Consider the following 19,990-nt stretch of genomic DNA (forward strand, 5'->3'; position numbering starts at 1 on the left):
TTTAGACCCTGCTTTTTATCAAGTTGTTACACATTCAGTTCTCTTTGCCTTGAGTACAATTTCTAGTAGACCTAACAACTCTCACTGACAGCTTCAAACAAGTTATTGCCCTAAAATTGCAAAATTAATGTCCCCCATCTTTGAACTTCTTCTATGTTTTGTATGTATTTCTACTATAGGATGGGTCATAGTACTTTAAAATATCTTTTAAATATCTTTCTCCCCTACTAAACTAAGGGTGTTTTTGAGAACAGGGACCATATCTTACTCACTTTTAACTATCCATCCTCCTAAATCTGGCCTATCATAAACACTCTACAAATATTTGTGGAAATAAACTAATCTAAAACTCTGTTCAGAACAGTCATAGTGTGTGGAAAATTGCCCACAGAAGTTTGTAAATACTTTTCTAATGTCAACTGAATAGGAAAATTTATCCTGTTAGATACTGAATTCTTCATACCAGAAGTATTACAGCAAAAAATAGATATAACTATCAGTCTTGATTTACTAAAACACATTTCAATATTCAGAATGCACTTTTATGTATTAGCAGGAGTACAATTTGTCACGTTTTTGAAGGGCAACTTGATGTGCTTTTCAAGTTTCTGAAAGAATATACACTGATTCGGCCATGCAATTTCAAGGTGTCTATACTAGAAAAAATTTCACAAATGTTAGACACATATGGATAAAGATGTTCACAATGGATCTGTGAAAGTAATAAATTCAAGCCAACCATCTGTCAACAGAGGAATGGATAAACTGCTTATCAATTCTGCAAAATTCTATACACCATCTAAAATAGTATTTACTTAATAAACATTTATATAAAATTAGGAAAAAACAGTCACTAGCCTAAATGCTCTTACCCATAAAGTCATTTAACCCTAATAAGGACTCTGAGATTAGTGCTATTATTAGCATTCCCATTTTATATATGAGGAAACACTGGAATGGAGTAGTTAAATAACTTGCTCATGATAAAAGATCTAGAGCATAGGAAGCCCAGACTAGACCAGAACCCAGCTTCTATGGATCTAGACCTCCCTCTCTTAACCATATTATACAACTCTCAATGTGTTGACATGAAAGTTTCCTACTGAGGAAAACAAAGCTATACAGGATGTAATGTATGATGCCTTCTTTGTGTGAAAAAAATGTAAAATTAGTATATAGAACCATTTATATTCATATTTCACAGAATTAGGTCTGGAAAGAACAGTTAAGATTATGTGAGCAAGGGAGATTTTCATTTTTTAGTTTACATAAAATTTCCTTCAATTGAATTTTTAAAAAGCAAATTTTGCTTTTGTAATAAAAATAACTTTCCTTTCTAGATACATAAGTAACATAAGAACAGGATTTTCTACATAACCATGGCAAATTGCAAAATATTCATGTACTTTTAAAGGAATTTTGAAAAACATGATGCATGCTGGTCATTTACATTTCTAGCATAAATTGTATTTTCTCCCCCCAAGAAAAGCAAACAACACATTACTTTATTTCCTCTGAAGATTTTTCCATATCGTGCAATAACAATCTTTCCAGTGCAGTTGATGTTCATCTCTCTTTCTAATTTGAAAAAATCCTCAGTCCGAGCATAGTTTACATAAATAAGCTCTCCCTGTAGGGAAAATAAAAAGGAAAAATAATATATAATACTGCTAGATGCTCCACATCACTAGTCATCAGAGAAATGCAAATTAAAACCACAATGAGATATCACCTCACACCAGTAAGGATGGCCAGCATCGAAAAGACTAAGAACATTTGCAACAACATGGATGGAGCTAGAGGGTATTATGCTCAGTGAAATAAGCCAGGCAGAGAAAGACAAGTACCAAATGATTTCACTCATATGTAGAGTATAAGAACAAAGAAAAACTGAAGGAACAAAACAGCAGCAGAATCACAGAACCCAAGAATGGACTAACGGTTACCAAAGGGAAAGGGACTGGGCAGGAGGGGTGGGAAGGGAGGGATAAGGGCAGGGAAAAAGAAAGGGGGCCTTACCATTAGCATGTATAATGTGGGTGGGGGGCATAGGGAGGGATGTGCAACACAGAAAAGACAAGTAGTGAGTCTACAGCATTTTACTATGCTGATGGACAGTGACTGTAATGGGGCTTGTCAGGGGGTCTTGGTGAAGGGGGAGCCTAGTAACCATAATGTTCTTCATGTAATTGTAGATTAGTGATAATAAAATGAATTTTAAAAAAAGAAAAAAAAAGACTAAGAACAACAAATGCTGGAGAGGATGCCAATTCCCACTGCTGGTGGGAATGTAAGCTAGTTCAACAATTGTGGAAAGCAATATGGAGGTTCCTCAAAAAAACTAAAAATAGAAATACCATTTGACCTGAGAATCCCACTCCTTGGAATTTACCCAAAGAATACAACTTCTCAGATTCAAAGAGACATATGTACCCCTATGTTTATTGCAGCACTTTTTACAATAGCCAAAACATGGAAACAACCTAAGTGTCCATCAGTAGATGAATGGATAAAGAAGAGGTGGTACATACACACAATGGAATACTATTCAGCCATAAGAAAGAAACAAATCCTACCATTTGCAACAACATGGATGGAGCTGGAGGACATTAAGCTCAGTGAAATAAGCCAGGCGGAGAAAGACAAATGCCAAATGAAGCAAAACTGAAGGAACAAAATGGCAGCAGACTCAGAGACTCCAAGAATGAACCAGTGGTTACCAAAGGGGAGGGGTGTGGGAGGGCAGGTGGGGAGGAAAGGAAAAGGGGATTGAGGGGTATTATGTTTAGTACACATGGTATGGGGGATCACAGGGAGAACAGTGTAGCACAGAGAAGGCACATAGTAGATCTGTGGCATCTTGCTGCACTGATGGACAGTGACTGCTTTGGGGTATGGGTGGGGACTTGATAATATGGCTAAATGTGGAAACCACATTGTCTTTTCATGTGAAACCTTCATAAGAGTGTATATCAATAATACCTTAATTAAAAAATAAAAAATATAAAAACAAGGAGAAATTAAGACATTCCTAGGTAAGCAAAATCTGAGAGAGCTAGAAGAAATGCCAAAGAAATGCTTCAGGCTGAAATGAAAACACACTAGAGAGTAACTAAAATCCACATGAAGAAGTGAAGTTCACTGGTAAAGATAAATATAAAAGTATTCATGTATTTTTTGTCTATAACTCCTCTTTCCTATTTGATATAAAAGACAACTACATAAAGCAATGATTATAAATCTGTTGATAGGAACACTGAATAAAGATGTAATTTGTGATAACAGCATAAGACGATGGAGCTGCATAGGTGCAAAGTTTTTATATGCTACTGAAGTTCAGCTGGTATTAATCAGAGACCTAGATTTTTATAAATTAGTATTGTTTGAAATTTCATTTTTAAAAATTAAATATTTTTTAATCTGGATAAATATCTATCTAAATTCTTTGTCCATTTTTTAATCGACTTTCTTGCCTTCTTGTTATCTTTTATTTTCAGTTGTAAGAATTTTTTATATATTCTAGATACCATGCCCTTATCAATATATGATTTGAAAATGAAAAAAATATATATATATATAATACTGCTGTAAGTGAAAAGAAAACCAAAGACTTTGTTCCACCCTACTGCATCATCAAAAGTTATCTTTCTCCATTTGGGCTTACTAAAGAGATCCATGCTAATTCCACAGAAGTCTTGAGAAAATACTTCAAAATTCTGAGAAGTTTTAAAAAATGACAGCATATAAAATATATTTCACACAGTGTATTCTGTTTTGAAGAAATTATCAGCATATACGGAACCACAGGAAGTAAACAAAAGTCATTTAAAAAATCCCAACTATGTTTAATTTTCAACCATGGTATTAACTTAAGAACTTTTGCTGTTTGCTCTATAAAATCAGACCTATATATCTATAACAAAGTCAGACAGTGAACAAAAGAGAAGAGGTTATAAAAAATCTATTGCCCCTACTGAACTAAACGCATGGTTAGCAACTGGCTATTTCAGAGTGGCATCTGCTTTTTACGTGGGTCTGTTTACCAGGGTCTGGTTTTTATGTATTTCTTTTTTTTCTTATTCTGTTGGGGTTTTTTTTTTTAATCATTTCTAGGGAGGGTGTTCATAGCACTGAACTTCAAAGCATGGATCAGTATGTAAAATAAATCCACCTGATTTCCTTGGCTTACCATCCTCTACATAGGTTTTATATAACAAAGAGAGGTTTAAAGAGTTGAATAGAAAAGATCTTTTACCTCTGGCGTGCCTTGGGCTGAGAAAGCATTATATGGGGGTACAATATTTGTAACATTCTCATATCCCTCTGGTGGTGCCTCAAAGTATGATGTTTTGAAAACCTTGCAAGAATTGAAACACAAAAGTTGGAGAGAAATATTCCAGATTGCTACTGAAGAATAATGCATCCTGCCTCCAAATACACATTTAAAATTAAGCATCCTGAAACCAGGTTCCATAATTAAATAGGTAAATTCCACTGACAACACTGAGAAAGAGCTTTATCATTATTATGGCCCTCAAATACTGGAAACTGCTGTAAATGCATGCAATCTCAGGTAACAAAGATTTCCCATATGAAGTATTAAAAACAGGGCCTTGAAGGTGGCATTCTCATGACTTTAACTCCTTTTTCCAGACATTCCTTTTCAGCTTTCTTTGTGGGCCCCTTTTCTTTCAATTGCATTTAAACAATGTTTGCAGTGCCCCAGTCTGCAGCTTGCCTCATTTTACACTCTTTTCCTGTAAGATTTCATTGACTCTCAAAATTGTATCCATAGGTAATATGCTTATGATGTCCAGCTTTCCAGACTTGTATCTTTAAGGGCCTGGAAGTTTTTTCAACTTGGATGTCCAAACTCAACATGTCACATCAGCATATGAATTTATGTTCTCTGACCTGCTTCCAGTCTTGCATTCACATCACTATTAACAGCAGCACCAGCTAGCCACGCACACCAGACACCTAGGACTGGAACTCCGTGTCCACCTTCTTCCTCATGTCCATCCTCACTTATCAGGTCCTGATGATACGGCTTCCTAGCTACTTCTTAAATCCATCCCTCTTCTCATTCCTGCTAACATCCTAATGCAGGGCTTCCTCATCTTCTACCTGAACTATTATTGTCTTAAGACTCCAACTTTAACTCCTTGCCTAATCTAGGTCTAACCTGCAGACGGCCCAAAATGCCTCTCTAGCAGTATCATCCTACTGCTTAGCACTTGAACTCCTAAGGACAATGTATAAGTCTTCCCATGACCTGTCCCCAAAACATACATACTGGTTTACTTCTTACCATGGGCCACGTTGTATTTCACACTCTGATAATACAGAAAAATCTTTAAGTTCCCCCATAATACTAAGTTAGTGTATGTCTTCTCCAGACCTTTGCCAATATTTTTCTGCCTAGAATTCTCTTACCTTTCTTTTCATGTGGTTAAGCCCTTAGGACCTTTCAAGACTCACATATCAAATCTTTCACAAAGCCTTCTCTAACTCCCAGGCTGAGGACCCTTCTCTACACAGATAAGCAACCCTAATCATATTCTTTGGAGCACTTGTGATATTGATTTGAAATGATGTGTTCTGATGTCTAGTTCACCCTACTTAAGCAAAAGAACCACATCCCAGTCTTCATTATGGCGTTGGGACCTAGAACTATGCCTGAAACATAGCAAACACAGAATTAATTCGTTTGTAACTTACTTTCTATAAAATATGGGTTCCACTGTACTATTAACAAATTTATCTTTTTACTGACCTTACATTCTAATTCACATTTTTTTAAAGGTGGGATTAAAAATACCAAAGGTACCAGCAATTCTATACCACCTCAATTCCATGTTCATCCATGACTGATATATAGTTGGCATTTGTCTCATTAGGGTAAGACAGGAGAACATCATAATGAACCAGCTTGGCTGAATCCAGTCCAAATTTTTTCCACTGGGCTTGGATTTTCTTGGCAAGAAGTAGATTTTGTTCTGTTCCTGCCAGATGAGGGAGCTTTGTAAAAGAACTAAAATGAAAACAAAATAGAAGTAGGAGTTAAAGACTGTATTCAGACAATATGCCTGAGAACTATTCTAGATGCATTACTCATCCATTAGGTATTATCGTTTCTACATCAGACATACAAAAAACCAGCTAGACATACCAACTTCTGGGTCTATCAATTTTTAAATTATCTGTGTATAGTTGCAGTTTTCACTTTAGGCTCCTGAAAATAACATATTCCATGATAAATACAATAAGCAGAGGCCCAGATATGAGAAGCCACCTGAGAAAAATGTCATTCCTCTATACTAATGGTGCTCCTTCTAGCTGCTCATCACTAAGTGAGGATATTTTGGAAAAAAAGATCATAGTTTTTGCCAGAAACCAGTTGGGCAATCTACTTACCATATATTTTCTACTGTTGCTTTTATCATATTGTTGTTTATTTCATTGAAGTTAGAATCCATGCATTTTTGTTTTTATATTCCCCTTTGCTTAGTTCCTCCCTGTTATCCAGGAATTACACTATACAAGTCTGTTGATTTGAATTTAGGCAGTGTTCTCTTGGTTCTGAGTATAAATGAATTGCAGCACTTAAGTGACCTTACAAACATAGTTCTCACTGAGATTCACTTTACGTGAGGATAAATAATATTTTTAAAGTACAGCAATAATACTTTTGTAAATTAGCTTTTTAGTCCACCATAGGACAACCAAAAAAAAAAATCAGCAGTAAAGGAAAATTGACATTTATTGAAAACTTACCATATGCCAGGCACTTGACCAGATTACCTCCAACTGGGCTATCTCATTTAACTATCACAACCCTTCTTCCATTGTCCCATTTTACAACTGAGGGAACTGAGATGGTAGCTAACTAACTTATTCATTATTTCATAGTATTAAATGCTGCAGCTAGATTCTGAAAGTCACAGTGGTCTGACCTTGAGAAATAGTGATTATTTTAAAATTATTCACCTGATCACATTATTCAGTTGCTTAAAATCCTTCTGTGGCTCCTAACACCCATTATAAAGGTCACACTCAAACACAGCCTATATGGCCTTTCTTCATCTTATCCACCCTTCTACCTTTCCTTATTCATTTCCTACCATTCTCCTTATAAACTTCTCTTTCCTATGTCATTTGGGATATTCATGTTTCTCCACAAATGACTGCTTTTTAGCTTTTGCACAATGTCTTCCCTCAGTCATGAACACTGTCCTATCTACCTGCATCTCCTTCTATCATTTTCCCTTTCCTACCTGCAAGCTGTTAGCCGTCCCTTAGGATCCCTCAAGCATCTTCTCTTCTGTGAGGCTTTCCCTTTCTATATCATTAAATGAAAACTAGAGGCTACAGATATTTAGTATCTTACAATATGCATTTTTTAAAAAAGGTATTAAAGGGCTTACAGACAAAATTTATTTTATATACACACAAAAACACTGAGGCTGGAGACATTTAACTTCTCCCTAATATAATTTGTTATTGTTTTATTTTCCACAGTGAGCAGATAATAATCTTACAATTAGGGAAAAAAATATATGCATTTCCTTAAATTAAGATGGAGAATTGACCATGAACTTCTGCCTCCCATCTTTTAAAGAACCCACTGAAATGAATTACAGAAGTATAAAAAAGAGCAGCAAGGTAAAATGTCCTTTACTCCACATCTGAATTTCTGTTATGATCCCAAATTGTGTATCACAAATCAGGCATTAAATATTCACACTGTCATGTTCAGGAGAAACAAGTACAAACAAGAACAGTGATTCCCTCTTTTATGTTTTTCTTTAACAGAGGCAAACTTTTTGTAGAAGATCTCAGCTAAATTTTCCCTCCATTTCATTATGCATAACAGGGGCATATGCCTCTTATCACACTAATCATTGCCAAGGGAAGAGAGTTATAATGATTTGATGATTTGAGAGATTCCTGGGCTGGAAGGAAGGCAACCTTTATGGAACACAAGAAGGAGGATGAACACTCAATAGATGAGGCTCTGCAAACAAGAGAGTGGCTGGGGAGAACTCCAGTTACTCCCACTATATTAATCCCTTGAACCCCTCCTTTCCCTCCTAGGCTCTCTCACTGACCATAAGCCCTCAGATCGACGATCAACAGTTCTGTATCCTCAGCCCTGTCTCTAAGTGTTTGCTTGACTTCCTTCTCTCAACTGGTTTCCTCAGAAGACCCTGCTCACCTGAAAGCTGTTTTACTGCCCATGACCCCCACATATCAGGGCTCAGAGATCAGCAACAAGTCGTTCTGACTGTCCACTGACTCCTTCAAAATATTTTTCCTTCTTCTTCTTCTTTAAAAAATAACAATTCTTTTAGAGCACACACCAAAAGTCAAGTCACCCACCTATATATCTCCTAGGTGCTGTCAAAATTGTGGGTCACTCCTCTGCATTCATTAAAGTCTTAGGATTCTATTTCAATTCACTTCACTCTACCTCTATTCTTGTCATCATTCTTGGTATGCAATTTCTGTGTTCAGTTGAATGTGAAGGAAAGAAAGCCAACTCCAAAAAGATAATCATCATACAAACTATTCATATATAACTTATCACTTACACTATATCACACATTAATGCAAAATAAAAGATAAACAGACATGTTCGGTCATGAGAATCACCAAGTTTTGCTTCTGACCACCATATGTAATTTCCTACATGATTTCTTTTGGACATGTTATGATATGCTACAGACAGTTCAATATGTGAACATTTTACCTGGTCTTTTAACTTTTGCAAATTTAGATATTAGCTTTCTGTCTCACTTGGTAAGACATGCTGCCATTTTACTGTCTTGACTGGGAAGTATAGAGGGAGTCTCCCTTCAGAGGACATCTATCCTACTGAGTTTGTTTTCCTCTATCTCCAAACAAGCACCTCAAAACAGACTTAGCTTCCTCATACCTGACGCATGTCAACTGTAAATCATCTCAAAATTCATAAGAATGTTATAGGTGTTTTCATTCCTCATTACTATAACTCGGTTTTGTTCATCCATGAAACCTAAGAAGGGACTTTGTGACCCCATCAAATCATAGGATGGTAGGGGAGAGAATAAATGCACTTCATTTATTTGATTCGAGGGTATAAATAGCATCTCAGAGGGGAGAAAGAATGCTTCAGAAAAATTAAGAAATAATCAATGAAACCGTCCTAAATCAGTAAAAATAAATAAATTTACCAAGTCAAGAATCTCAGAGCACCAATAACAATAAATTTGAAGAAAACTATGCCTACGTATATAGTAAAATTGCTGAAAATTAAAGACAAAAATGACATACTTTATAATTTAAATGACTGTGGACTTCTCATCAGATGCCAATACCAGCCAGAAGACAGTGAAAAAGCATTTGAAGTTCTGAAAGGAGAAGAAAACAAAGTCATCTTAGAATTCTATATCCAGGAAGAATATGCTCCAAAAATCAAGGTGAAATAAGGATTTTGTAGATGAAGAAAAACTAAGAGAATTTGTCACCACCTGACCCTACGGTGTCAGAAAGTTATTCAGACTAAATAAAATACAATAGGATAACCTAAATTTAAGAAACAAATGAAGGCCATTGGAAATAAAAAATATCTGAGAAATATAAAATACTATTTTTAACTCTTACCTGAACAGTTATATGTACTGAAGGCCAAAAAAAAGTTTTTAACTGTTTCCTGGTGTTTATATTGTATATAGGATACTTTAGATAGCTATGGTATAAAGGATGGTAGGGGAGAGAACAAATAGATATTAGAAATGTGAATTTTCTGTATTTTATATTAAGTGGTACAATAGAAATTTTAAGAATTTACAGTTACAGATGTATCATGTAATAACTAGAGCATCTAACAAACCTATGCAAAGAACTATAGCCAAAAAATAAACTGAAATGAAACAAAATTTCAAATATTTCCCTTACTACCAAAAACAAGGTCAAAAATGAGAAGTAAAAAAACAAAAATAAAGGGAGCAAAGAGAAGACAGTAAGTGGTAGACCTCAGTTTGACCTTATCAGGAGTTAAATTATATGTTAATTGACTAAATTCCCAAAATCAGAGGCATGGATTACCAAAATGGATAAAACAGCAAGTTGCTACTATAGCTGCCCACAGAGGATACATTTTAATTGAGGTTAACAAAACGGATAAAATAGTAAGTGGCAATTACATGCTCTCTATAGAAGGTACCTTTTAATTATAAGGGAAATGAAAGCGTAAAAGTAAGAGGATGGAAAAAGACATACCAGGCAAATATAGGAAGGCTGATGTGACTATCTTTATGCCAAATAACATAGACTTAAATATAGACATTATTACCAAAGAGGTCATTTCATAAAAATAAAAAAGTAGCTCTGCTTAAAGACATAGCAACATTAATGCATATATGCACAGTAAAAGAGCCTCATAATATATACAGCAAAAATGTAACAGGAAAAATAGGCAATTTCTCATCCCTGGAGGGAACTGTAACAATCTAACATAATTTGATCCCCCTCTCCCCAAAAAAAGTCAGTAGAGAAATAAAAGAATCACAACACTGACCAGATAAAGAAAATTCATATGATCATATAAATTGATGCAAGAAAACTATCTAATGATTAAGAACAAACAAAACAACCTCTTAGCAATCTTGGAATAGAGGGATGTTTCCTTAAATTGACAAAAAGCATCTACAAAAAGATTTACACATTAACATCACACTTAATGGTGTAACTCTGAATGCTTTCACCCTAAGATTAGAAACAGAGCAAGGATGTTTGTTCTCATCCCTCTTACTCAACATAGTACTGGAATTCCAGTCAGCACAATAAGGATCCAAAAAAAAAAGTATAAAAAGCATAATTTTGGAGAAATAAAATTGTCCCTATTTGAAGATGGCATGGTAGCCTATATTGAAAATCCTAATGAATCTACAGAATCTCCTAGAACTAACATTGGACCTTAAGCCACAGTATGCAAGATCAACACACAAAAGTCAACAGTGTTTCTATATACTCATGACAAATATGTGGAAACTGAAATTAAACATAATATAATTTATATTTGCTCCAAAGAAAATTAAATACTTATTATAAATCCAATAATACATATACAGAATATGCATCCTAATAATTATAAAATATTGATAAAAGAACTCAAATACCTAAATAATTGGAGAGACTTTCCATGTTCATGGATTAGAAGACTGAACATAGAAAAAATGTCAAGTACCCCCAAATTATTCTAAAGATTAATGCAATTCCTATCAAAATCCCAGGAAAGATTTTTCTAGGCATAGAATACTATTCAATACTTTATATGAAAAGGCAAAGCATATAGAATAGTTAAAACAATTTTTGAAAGAATAAAATGTGAGGAATCACTCCATGCATTGTTAAAGTTTACAGTATAGGTTCAATAATCAAGACAGTGTGGTACTGGCAGAGAATGGACATATAGATCAACAGAGCAGAACAGACAACACAGAAAAAGACTCACAAATATGTCTATTAATTGACAAAGAGTGCAAAAGTAATTAAATGGGAGAAGGACAGCATTTCAACAAACAGGACTAGAGCAAACAGACATCCATAGGAGATGCAACTGCATGGAGCACCCAGGACTCCTGGCCTGCACTTACCTAGCATCCAGCCACCAGAACCAGCAGGCACAAGCAGTCTAGCCAGGGGATGTCCCTACGCAAGGCCACTCCTACAAGACTGGGAAGGGAGCTGTTTCACCTAGTTCACAGAAACAAAGACAGTGAAGTAAAATGAGGAGACAGAGAAAAATGTTCCACACAAAGGAACAAAACAAATCATCAGAAAATGAACTAAATGAAATGGAGTTAAACAATCTACCTGCTAGAAATTCAGAGTAACGGCCAGAGAAGCTAACTGAACTTGGGAGAACAGTGGATGAACTCAAGGAGGAATTCAATAAAAACAGAAACTATAAAAAAGAACCAATCAGAGCAGAAGAATACAATAAAGTAAAGTGGGGCAGAACCTATCTGGAATACAGGGTAATAGAAAGCACTCAAGGTGAACTGCAAAAAGAAAAAAAATTAAAAATAAGAATAGGCAAGGGGACTTCTAGGACAACATCAAACATACTAACATTCATTCACAACACAGAAGTCCCAAAAGGAGAAAAGAGAGAGAAAAGGGTGGAAAACGTACTTGAAGAAGTAATAGGTGAAAACTTTCCTATCCTGGGGAAGGAAACAAATATCCAGGACAAGCATGCACAGAGTCCCAAACAACATGAATCTAAGGAGGGCCACACCAAGACACATAAAATTAAAATGTCAAAGATTAAAATAAAGATACAGAGAGTTTTTAAAGCAGCAAGAAGAAAGCAATGAGCTAAGTGCAAGGGAAACCTTATATGGCTATTCACTGATTTTTTCAGCAGAAACTCTACAGGCTAGAAGGAGTGGCATGATGTATTTCAAAATGCTGGAAGGAAAGAAACCTACAACCAAGAATACCCTACATGGCAAGGTTATCATTCAGAACTGAAGGAGAGAAAAAGAGGTTCCCAGATAAACCTAAGTTAAAGACGTTCACCACCACTAAACCAGCCTTAAAAGAAATGTTAAAGGAAATACTTTAAGAGAAAAAGAAAAGGCCATAAGTAAGAAAATTGTGAAAGGAAAGATTTCACTGCTAAAAACAAATACATAGTAAAAGCAGTAGACCAATCACTTAAAAGCTACTATGAAGATTAAAAGATAAAAGAAGTAGAATCAATTACATCTAAAAATTAGTTAAGGGCATCAAAATATAAAAATATGTAAAATAGGTCATCATATGCATAAAACATGGAAGAGAGGGAGTTAAAATATAATGCTGTTAGAAGGCGTTCAAACCTAAATGACCTTCAACTTAACACAGACTTCTATATTTGTAGGATGTCATACAAACCACATGATAACCACAAAAACCTACAATAGATACACACACAAAAGAGCAAGCAATCCAAACATATCACTAAAGAAAGTCATCTTGCACAAGGGAAGAGAGCAAGAGAAGAAAAATCAGAGAAGAGCTACAAAAACAACCAGAAAACATTTAACAAAATGGCAACAAGTGCATACTAATTAATAATTACTCTAAATGCAAATGGCCTAAACCCTCCAATCAAAAGACATAGGGTGACTAAATAAAATGGATTTTTTTAAAAAGACCTATCTTTTTGCTGCCTACAATAGACTCACTTCAAACCTGAAGACAAACATAGACTGAAAGTAAATGGATGGAAAAAGATATTCACCCAAATGGAGATGAAGAAAAGGTGGGGTAGCAGATATCAGACAAACTAGACTTTAAAAGAAAGACTGTAACAAGAGATAAGTGGACATTACATAATGATAAAGGGTTCAATTAGGCAAGAAGATTAACAATTAGAAATATCTATGCATCCAATAGAGGGATATCTATATATATAAAGCAAATATTAACAGAAATAAAAGGAAACAATGACAGAAATAATAGTAGGGAACTTTAACACCCCACTTATATCAATGGATAGATCCTCCCAAAAGAAATCAATAAGGAAACAGTGGATTTGAACAACACATTAGAGCAAATGAACTTAACAGATATATACATAATATTCCATCCAAAAACAGCAGAATACATATTCTTTCCAGCCAAAAACAGCAAAATACATATGCTTTTCAAGTACACATGGAATACTCTCCAGGATAGATCACATGTTAGGCTACAAAACAAATTTCAATAAATTTAAGATTGAAATCATATTAAACATTTTTTCTGACTACAACTGTATGAAGTTGAAATCAAATATGAGAAAAAAACTGGAAAAAACACAAACATATGGAAGCTAAACAACATGCTACTAAACAACATGTGGGTTAATGAAGATACCAAAGATAAAATCAAAACATACTTGGAGACTAATGAAAATAGAAACAGACTCATCAAGAAAAAAAAGAGAAGACCCAAATAAATAAATCCAAAGTGAAAGAGAAGTTACAACAAACACAACACAAATATAAAGTATTATAAGAGACTACTATGAAAAATGATAGGCCAACAAACTGGACCACCTAAAAGAAATGGATAAATTTCTAGAAACATGCAATCTCCCAAGACAGAACTAGGAAGAAACAGAAAATCTGAACACTAGGATTACTAACAAAATTGAATTGGTAATAAAAAAACTCCCAAAACAGAAAGGTCCAGGACAAGATGGCTTCACAGGTGAATTCTTCCAAGTGCTTAAGAGTCAATTCAAATCCTTCTCAAACTATTCCAAAAAAAAGGAACGCTTCCAAATTCATTCTATGAGACAAGCATTACCCTGATACCAAAACCAGACAAAGACTACAAAAAAGAAAATCAGACACTAATATCCCTGATGAGTATAAATGCAAAATTCTCAACAAAACATTAATAAACCAAATTTTAAATCACATTAAAAGGATAATTGACCATGACCAAGTGAGACTTATTCTAGGGATGGATAGTCAATATCCACAAATCAACTAACAAAAGGATGAAAACCATATGATCATCTCAGAAGATGCAGAGAAAGCATCTGACAAAGCTCAACATCCATTCATGATAAAAACTCACAACAAAGATATAGACGAAACAAACCTCAACATAATAAAGGCCAGATATGACAAGCCCACAATTAACATCATACTCAATGGTGAATAGCTGAAATCTTTTCCACTAAGATCAGCAATAAGACAAGGATGCACAAGTTCATTTTTATTCAACATAGTACTGGAGGTCCTAGTCAGAGCAGTCAGACAAGAAAAAGAAATAGAAGGCATCCAGATTAGTAGGAAGAAATAAAACTGTCACTATTTGCAGATGACATAACACTACATATAGAAAACCCCAAGCCACTAAAAAACTATTAGAACGAATAAGTGAATTCAGTAAAGTTGCAGAATACAAAGTTAATATAATAAATGTTGCATTTCTATACACTAATAATGAACTAGAAGAAAGAGAGATTAAGAAACAATCCCATTTTTTACAATTGCATCAAGAAGAATAGAATACTTGGGAACAAATTTAACCAAAGAAGCAAAAGACCTGTACTCTGAAACCATAAGGTACCGATAAAAGAAACTGAAGATAATGTAATCAAATGGAAAGATATTCCATGCTCAGATTGAAAGAACTAATATTGGTAAAATGGTCATACTACCCAAAGCAATTTACAGATTCAAAATAACCCATATCAAAATAACAATGGTGCTTTTCACAAAACTAGAACAAATAATCTTAAAATTTGTATGGAACCACAAGACCCCCAAATATCCAAGGCGATCTTGAGAAAGAACAAAACTAGAGGTATCACATGAATGCCTTTATTTTAAACTATACTGCAAAGCTACAGCATTCAAAACAGTATGGTGGTGGCACAAAAATAGACACATAGATCAAATGAACAAAATAGAGAGTCCAGGAATAATCCCACGCTTATATAGTCAATTATATATGACAAAGGAGGCAAGAATATACAATGTAGAAAAGACATTTTCTTCAATAAATGGTATTGGAAAAACTAGACAGCTACATGCAAAAGAATAAAATAGACTACTGTCTTACACCATAAACAAAAATGAACTCAAATGGATTAAAGACCTAAATATAAGACCTGAAACCATAAAAACTCCTAAAAGAAAATAGGCAATAAATTCTTGAACATCAGCATTAGCAATTTTTTTCTGGATATGTGTACTCAGGCAAAGGAAACAAAAGCAAAAATAAACAAGTGGATCATATCAAAGTAAAAAGTTCCTGCACAGCAAAGGAAACCATCAACAAAACAAATAGGCAATCTACTGAATAGGGGAATATGCAAATGATATATCCAATAGGGAGTTAATATCCAAAATACATAAAGAACTCATACAACTCAACACCAAAAATGGTGTAGAGGATATGAATAGACATTTTTCCCAAAAAGACATACCGATGGCCAACAGACACATGAAAAGATGCCCAACATCACGAATCATCAGGGTAATGCAAATCAAAACCACAATGAGGTATCACCTCACACTAGGAGAGAATGGCTATTATAAAATATACAAGGAATAACAAATGTTGGTGAGAACATAAAGAAAGGGGAGCCTTCAGCACTGTTGCCACTGGTGGGCCCCATGGAAACCAGTATGGAGGTTTCTCAAAAGATTAAAAATAGGAATTCCACATGAACCAGTAATTCCACTTCTTGATAATTACCTGAAGAAAATAAAATCACAAATTCAAAAAGATATACGTACCCATAGGTTCACTGAAACATTACTTATAATAACCAAGATATAGGTAAGCAAACTGAATCTTCATCTATGGATCAATAGACCAATAGACCAAGAAGATGGGGTACATATATGCAATAACTCTTAGACATCAAAAGCAATGAAATTTTCCATTTTTGACAACATGGACAGACCTAGAAGGTAATATGCAAAGTAAAATAAGTCAGAAAAGAGAAAGACCAATACCAAATGATTTCACTTATATGTGGAATCTGAAAAACAAAACAAACAGAAACAGACTCAGACACACTGGTGGCTACCATAAGGTAGGGCATGGAGAGGAACAGGCAAAATAGGTGAAGGGGATGAAAAGGTACAAACTTCCAATTATAAAATAAATAAATCACAAGGATGAAAGGTACAGCATAAGGAATATATTCAATAACACAACACTGTTGCAGTTACACATAAAGTTACACAACTTTATGTGGTGACAGATGGTAACTACACATATCACGGTCAGCATTTCATAATACATGCAATTGTCAAATCACTATGTTGTATACCTGAAACTAATATGGTATATCAACTAATTTCAATTTTTAAAAAACGAACTCTTACATCATACCATTTACAAAAATTAACTTGAAGTGGATCCTGACCTATGTGTGCAAGCTAAAATTATAAAATTTCTAAAAGAAAACAAAAATAAAAATCTTCACAACTTCTCATAGATAGACAAAGTCAGGACATAAAATATGAAACATAAAACCAAAAATTCATTAACTGGACTTTACCAAAATTAAAAATTTGGAACAGAAGAAAATATTCGCAGTACATGTCTGACAAAGGAATTGTACCCAAAATAAAGAACTCTTACAACTCAATATAAGAAAACAATGTAAAATAGGAAAATATTTGAGCAGATAATTTATAAGGAATTTGTACAAATGTCCATAAGCATATGAGAAGGCACCTAATATGACCAGTCATCTGGAAAATGCAATTTAAAATCACAATGAGATAACACTATACACCCATTAGAATGGTTGAAATTAAAACAAGGGACCATACTAAGTGCTGACCAGGACATGGAGCAACAAGTACACTCATACATAATAGATACATAAAATGACACAACCACTTTTGAAATGTTTGGCATTTTCTTAAAAACTAAACTCATGCTTCTCATTCAACACAACCATTCCAAAAGAAATAAAAACATACCTACAAAAAATTTGTAAACATATGTTCATAGCAGCTTTGTTCACAATAACCAAAAACTAAAACACCTCAAAGATCCATTAATAATACATTGTAGTACATCCAAACAATAGAATGATATTCAGCAATAAAAGTAATAAACTGCTGATAGAAACAGCAACCTGATGAATTCCAAAATCATTATGTTTGGTGAACACTAACACAAAAGAGCACATAGTGTATGATTCCATTTACATACAATTCTAGAAAATGCAAAGGAACCCATATTGACATAAACTGATCAGTGATTACCCTGGGCTAGAGGTGAAGGGAGGAATAAACTACAAAGGTAATGGTGTAAAATTTCTGTACCTCCATTGAGAAAGGTCTGTTGAGTTTACTACACATTTGTCATACTCTCAAATTCCAGGCTTTATATGGATGCAGTTTATTTTATACAAAGTATACTTCAATAAAGCTGATTTTGTTTTGTTTTTTAACGACACTCCTTTAGAAGAATCTGAATACAGAAATAAAGATTATAGTGACTGCCTTCAAGGAGTTAAACCACTCCCCTGAAAGTCACTCTTTTCCATGCATAAATGCTGGTCAATTTGCACTAATCCTTCTCCTGTCATTTTTGTCCTATTTGTGTTACTTATATTTGCAACTTGGGATAAAGGTTTAATTTGTGGCACACAGAATCTGAAACTTTCATCTCCTTCTCTCAAACTAGAGTTTACAACCATTTAAATCTTCCTGATCAGAGTACGTTTAAATAAAACTACTGATTAAACTAGGCCTAAGAAACAAAGAGTAGCTAGCATTCAGCTGCAGTCCAAAATTCACGAAGTTGAAACATCTCTTAATACAGCAAGCAGATACTTTTTGCACAGCTGAAGTTAGAGAAGACCTACTTCTGCAACAAAGAGATTTGACCTTAAGAGTCGTTTAAAGAGACATTTTAAACTATCATAAATTGTGATATCATTATTTCACACTAAGATTACCGGCATGAATAAAATCTAGTCAATAAAAACTGCAATGTTTCAAACACTATTTTTGAGATCAAAGTGGGCAAAACAAACTTACCGAAGAAATGACTTAATATTTTCGGCTTTCATCTCGGATACCAGTTTCCACCGTAGACCTTGGTGATAGCGCAGTGAAGTGGCTGTTTCTTTGAGAGGTTTAATAAACCACCCTGTGTGGAGAACAGATATATACATACCACATACACACGTAATTGCTTTTGACTTTCATAAAAACCAGAAGCCAAAAAATGCCCCTTACTTAAGAAATAGTATGGTAAGCTTTATGAAAATGTTCCTATTAAATACAGAAAACCTTCAAAATATGCTGTGTAATGTAATTTTATATGGGGTGTTCTTTTAGGCACTGGCCTCTGTCTTTTTTGTTTTCCCCGGGGATCTAGATCATAGCACAGTGCCTGACACACAGGGCACATTCCAAAATTATTTACTTAATAAATGATGAGGGAAGAGCTGTGTTTTTGCAGCGCTACACAAATTAGCAGCAAGTTTGGACTCATTTAATAGCGCTTGGAAATGAAACCATCTGTCTCATCCCTGCAGACAGTGGCAGCTCTAAATTGTCTCTCCAGCAGCCCTTCCCTGAGCTCACTAAGCATTTAAGACATTTAAATTCCAGGCACACATTAATGCCATCGGTTGCAGTTTTGCTGAAATTCGCGGAGTTCGCCAGACGCGGCAAGCTCCGCCGGCGGGATAAGCGCTGCGCACAGCACGCCCGCGTCCCGGGAGGCCCGGCTGCAGGGAGGAGCGGCAGCCTGTGCTCGGGCGGGGAGGCGCCCCGACACTTACCCACCATGAATCCCCCCAGGAAGGAGGCCACGGCTGCAGTCAAGCACATCCAAAGGTACAGACGGCCCCTGGACATCGCCATGGCTTCCTTGCGACTGAGCTCGGAGCGGCGGCTGCAGGGCCGAGCCTCGGGACTGCGGGCGAAGAGAGAGCGCGTCGGGCACGCGGTGAGCGTCAGACCGCCCCGGAGCACGGGCGCCAATGACCTTCCGCGAAGCCCTGCCTCCGCCCTCCGGGGCGGGCCGCGGGCCGCGCAAACCAGAGCCAAAGGGCTCCCGGCCCCTTCCGTCCCCGGGAGGCCTCAGGCGGACAGACGAAGTCCTGCAGCGGGAGGAGACACATTCCTTCGTTTGGCGGGCGACTTGCATTCTGTTAACTCCGCAGTAACGCAGCTGGAGTCCACGGTGGGCTCCAGAAAATGCTAATTATCTCCTAAAAATTCTGTTGACCCTGCCACCCCCCATTCCAGAAACTGCTGAATTTGGGAAGCAAAGTGCAATTAAATCTACGGCCTCTCCTCTCTGTTGATTACCAGATTCTCTGCCCTAATTTCTAACTGGTCACACTTGGGAAACATTTCTGGTCCTGCTGCTCCACTATTAGCACATTCAATAATGGGCGGCAACATCAAAACTGATGGGATTGACTTCTTTCGTTGCCCCTTACTTTACACGTCTCCAGATTTCTTTA

At 35.6% G+C, this 19,990-nt stretch overlaps 1 protein-coding gene across 6 annotated transcripts in view; it reads right to left on the bottom strand.

The window, feature by feature from the left end:
- The window catches only part of NAALAD2 (N-acetylated alpha-linked acidic dipeptidase 2), a 56,846-nt gene extending 37,163 nt beyond the window's left edge, over positions 1-19,683 (bottom strand). For 4 of the 6 annotated variants that reach the window (XM_057507143.1, XM_057507142.1, XM_057507141.1 and 1 more), the window contains exons 1-5: positions 19,305-19,683; positions 18,549-18,660; positions 5,848-6,034; positions 4,256-4,357; positions 1,505-1,630 (exon numbers count right to left, since the gene is read on the bottom strand). In XM_057507143.1, coding sequence (XP_057363126.1) covers positions 1,505-1,630; positions 4,256-4,357; positions 5,848-6,034; positions 18,549-18,660; positions 19,305-19,668 — 891 coding nt within the window. In that variant the 5' untranslated portion in view covers positions 19,669-19,683. Of the gene's footprint in view, positions 1-1,504; positions 1,631-4,255; positions 4,358-5,847; positions 6,035-9,315; positions 9,393-18,548; positions 18,661-19,300 lie in introns of those variants that run through there. The other 2 variants (XM_036923267.2, XM_036923264.2) reach the window with 2 other exon arrangements.
- Positions 19,684-19,990: the final 307 nt, after the last annotated feature.

This window comes from Manis pentadactyla, chromosome 9 (genome assembly GCF_030020395.1).
Source record: "Manis pentadactyla isolate mManPen7 chromosome 9, mManPen7.hap1, whole genome shotgun sequence".
NCBI lineage: Eukaryota > Metazoa > Chordata > Mammalia > Pholidota > Manidae > Manis > Manis pentadactyla.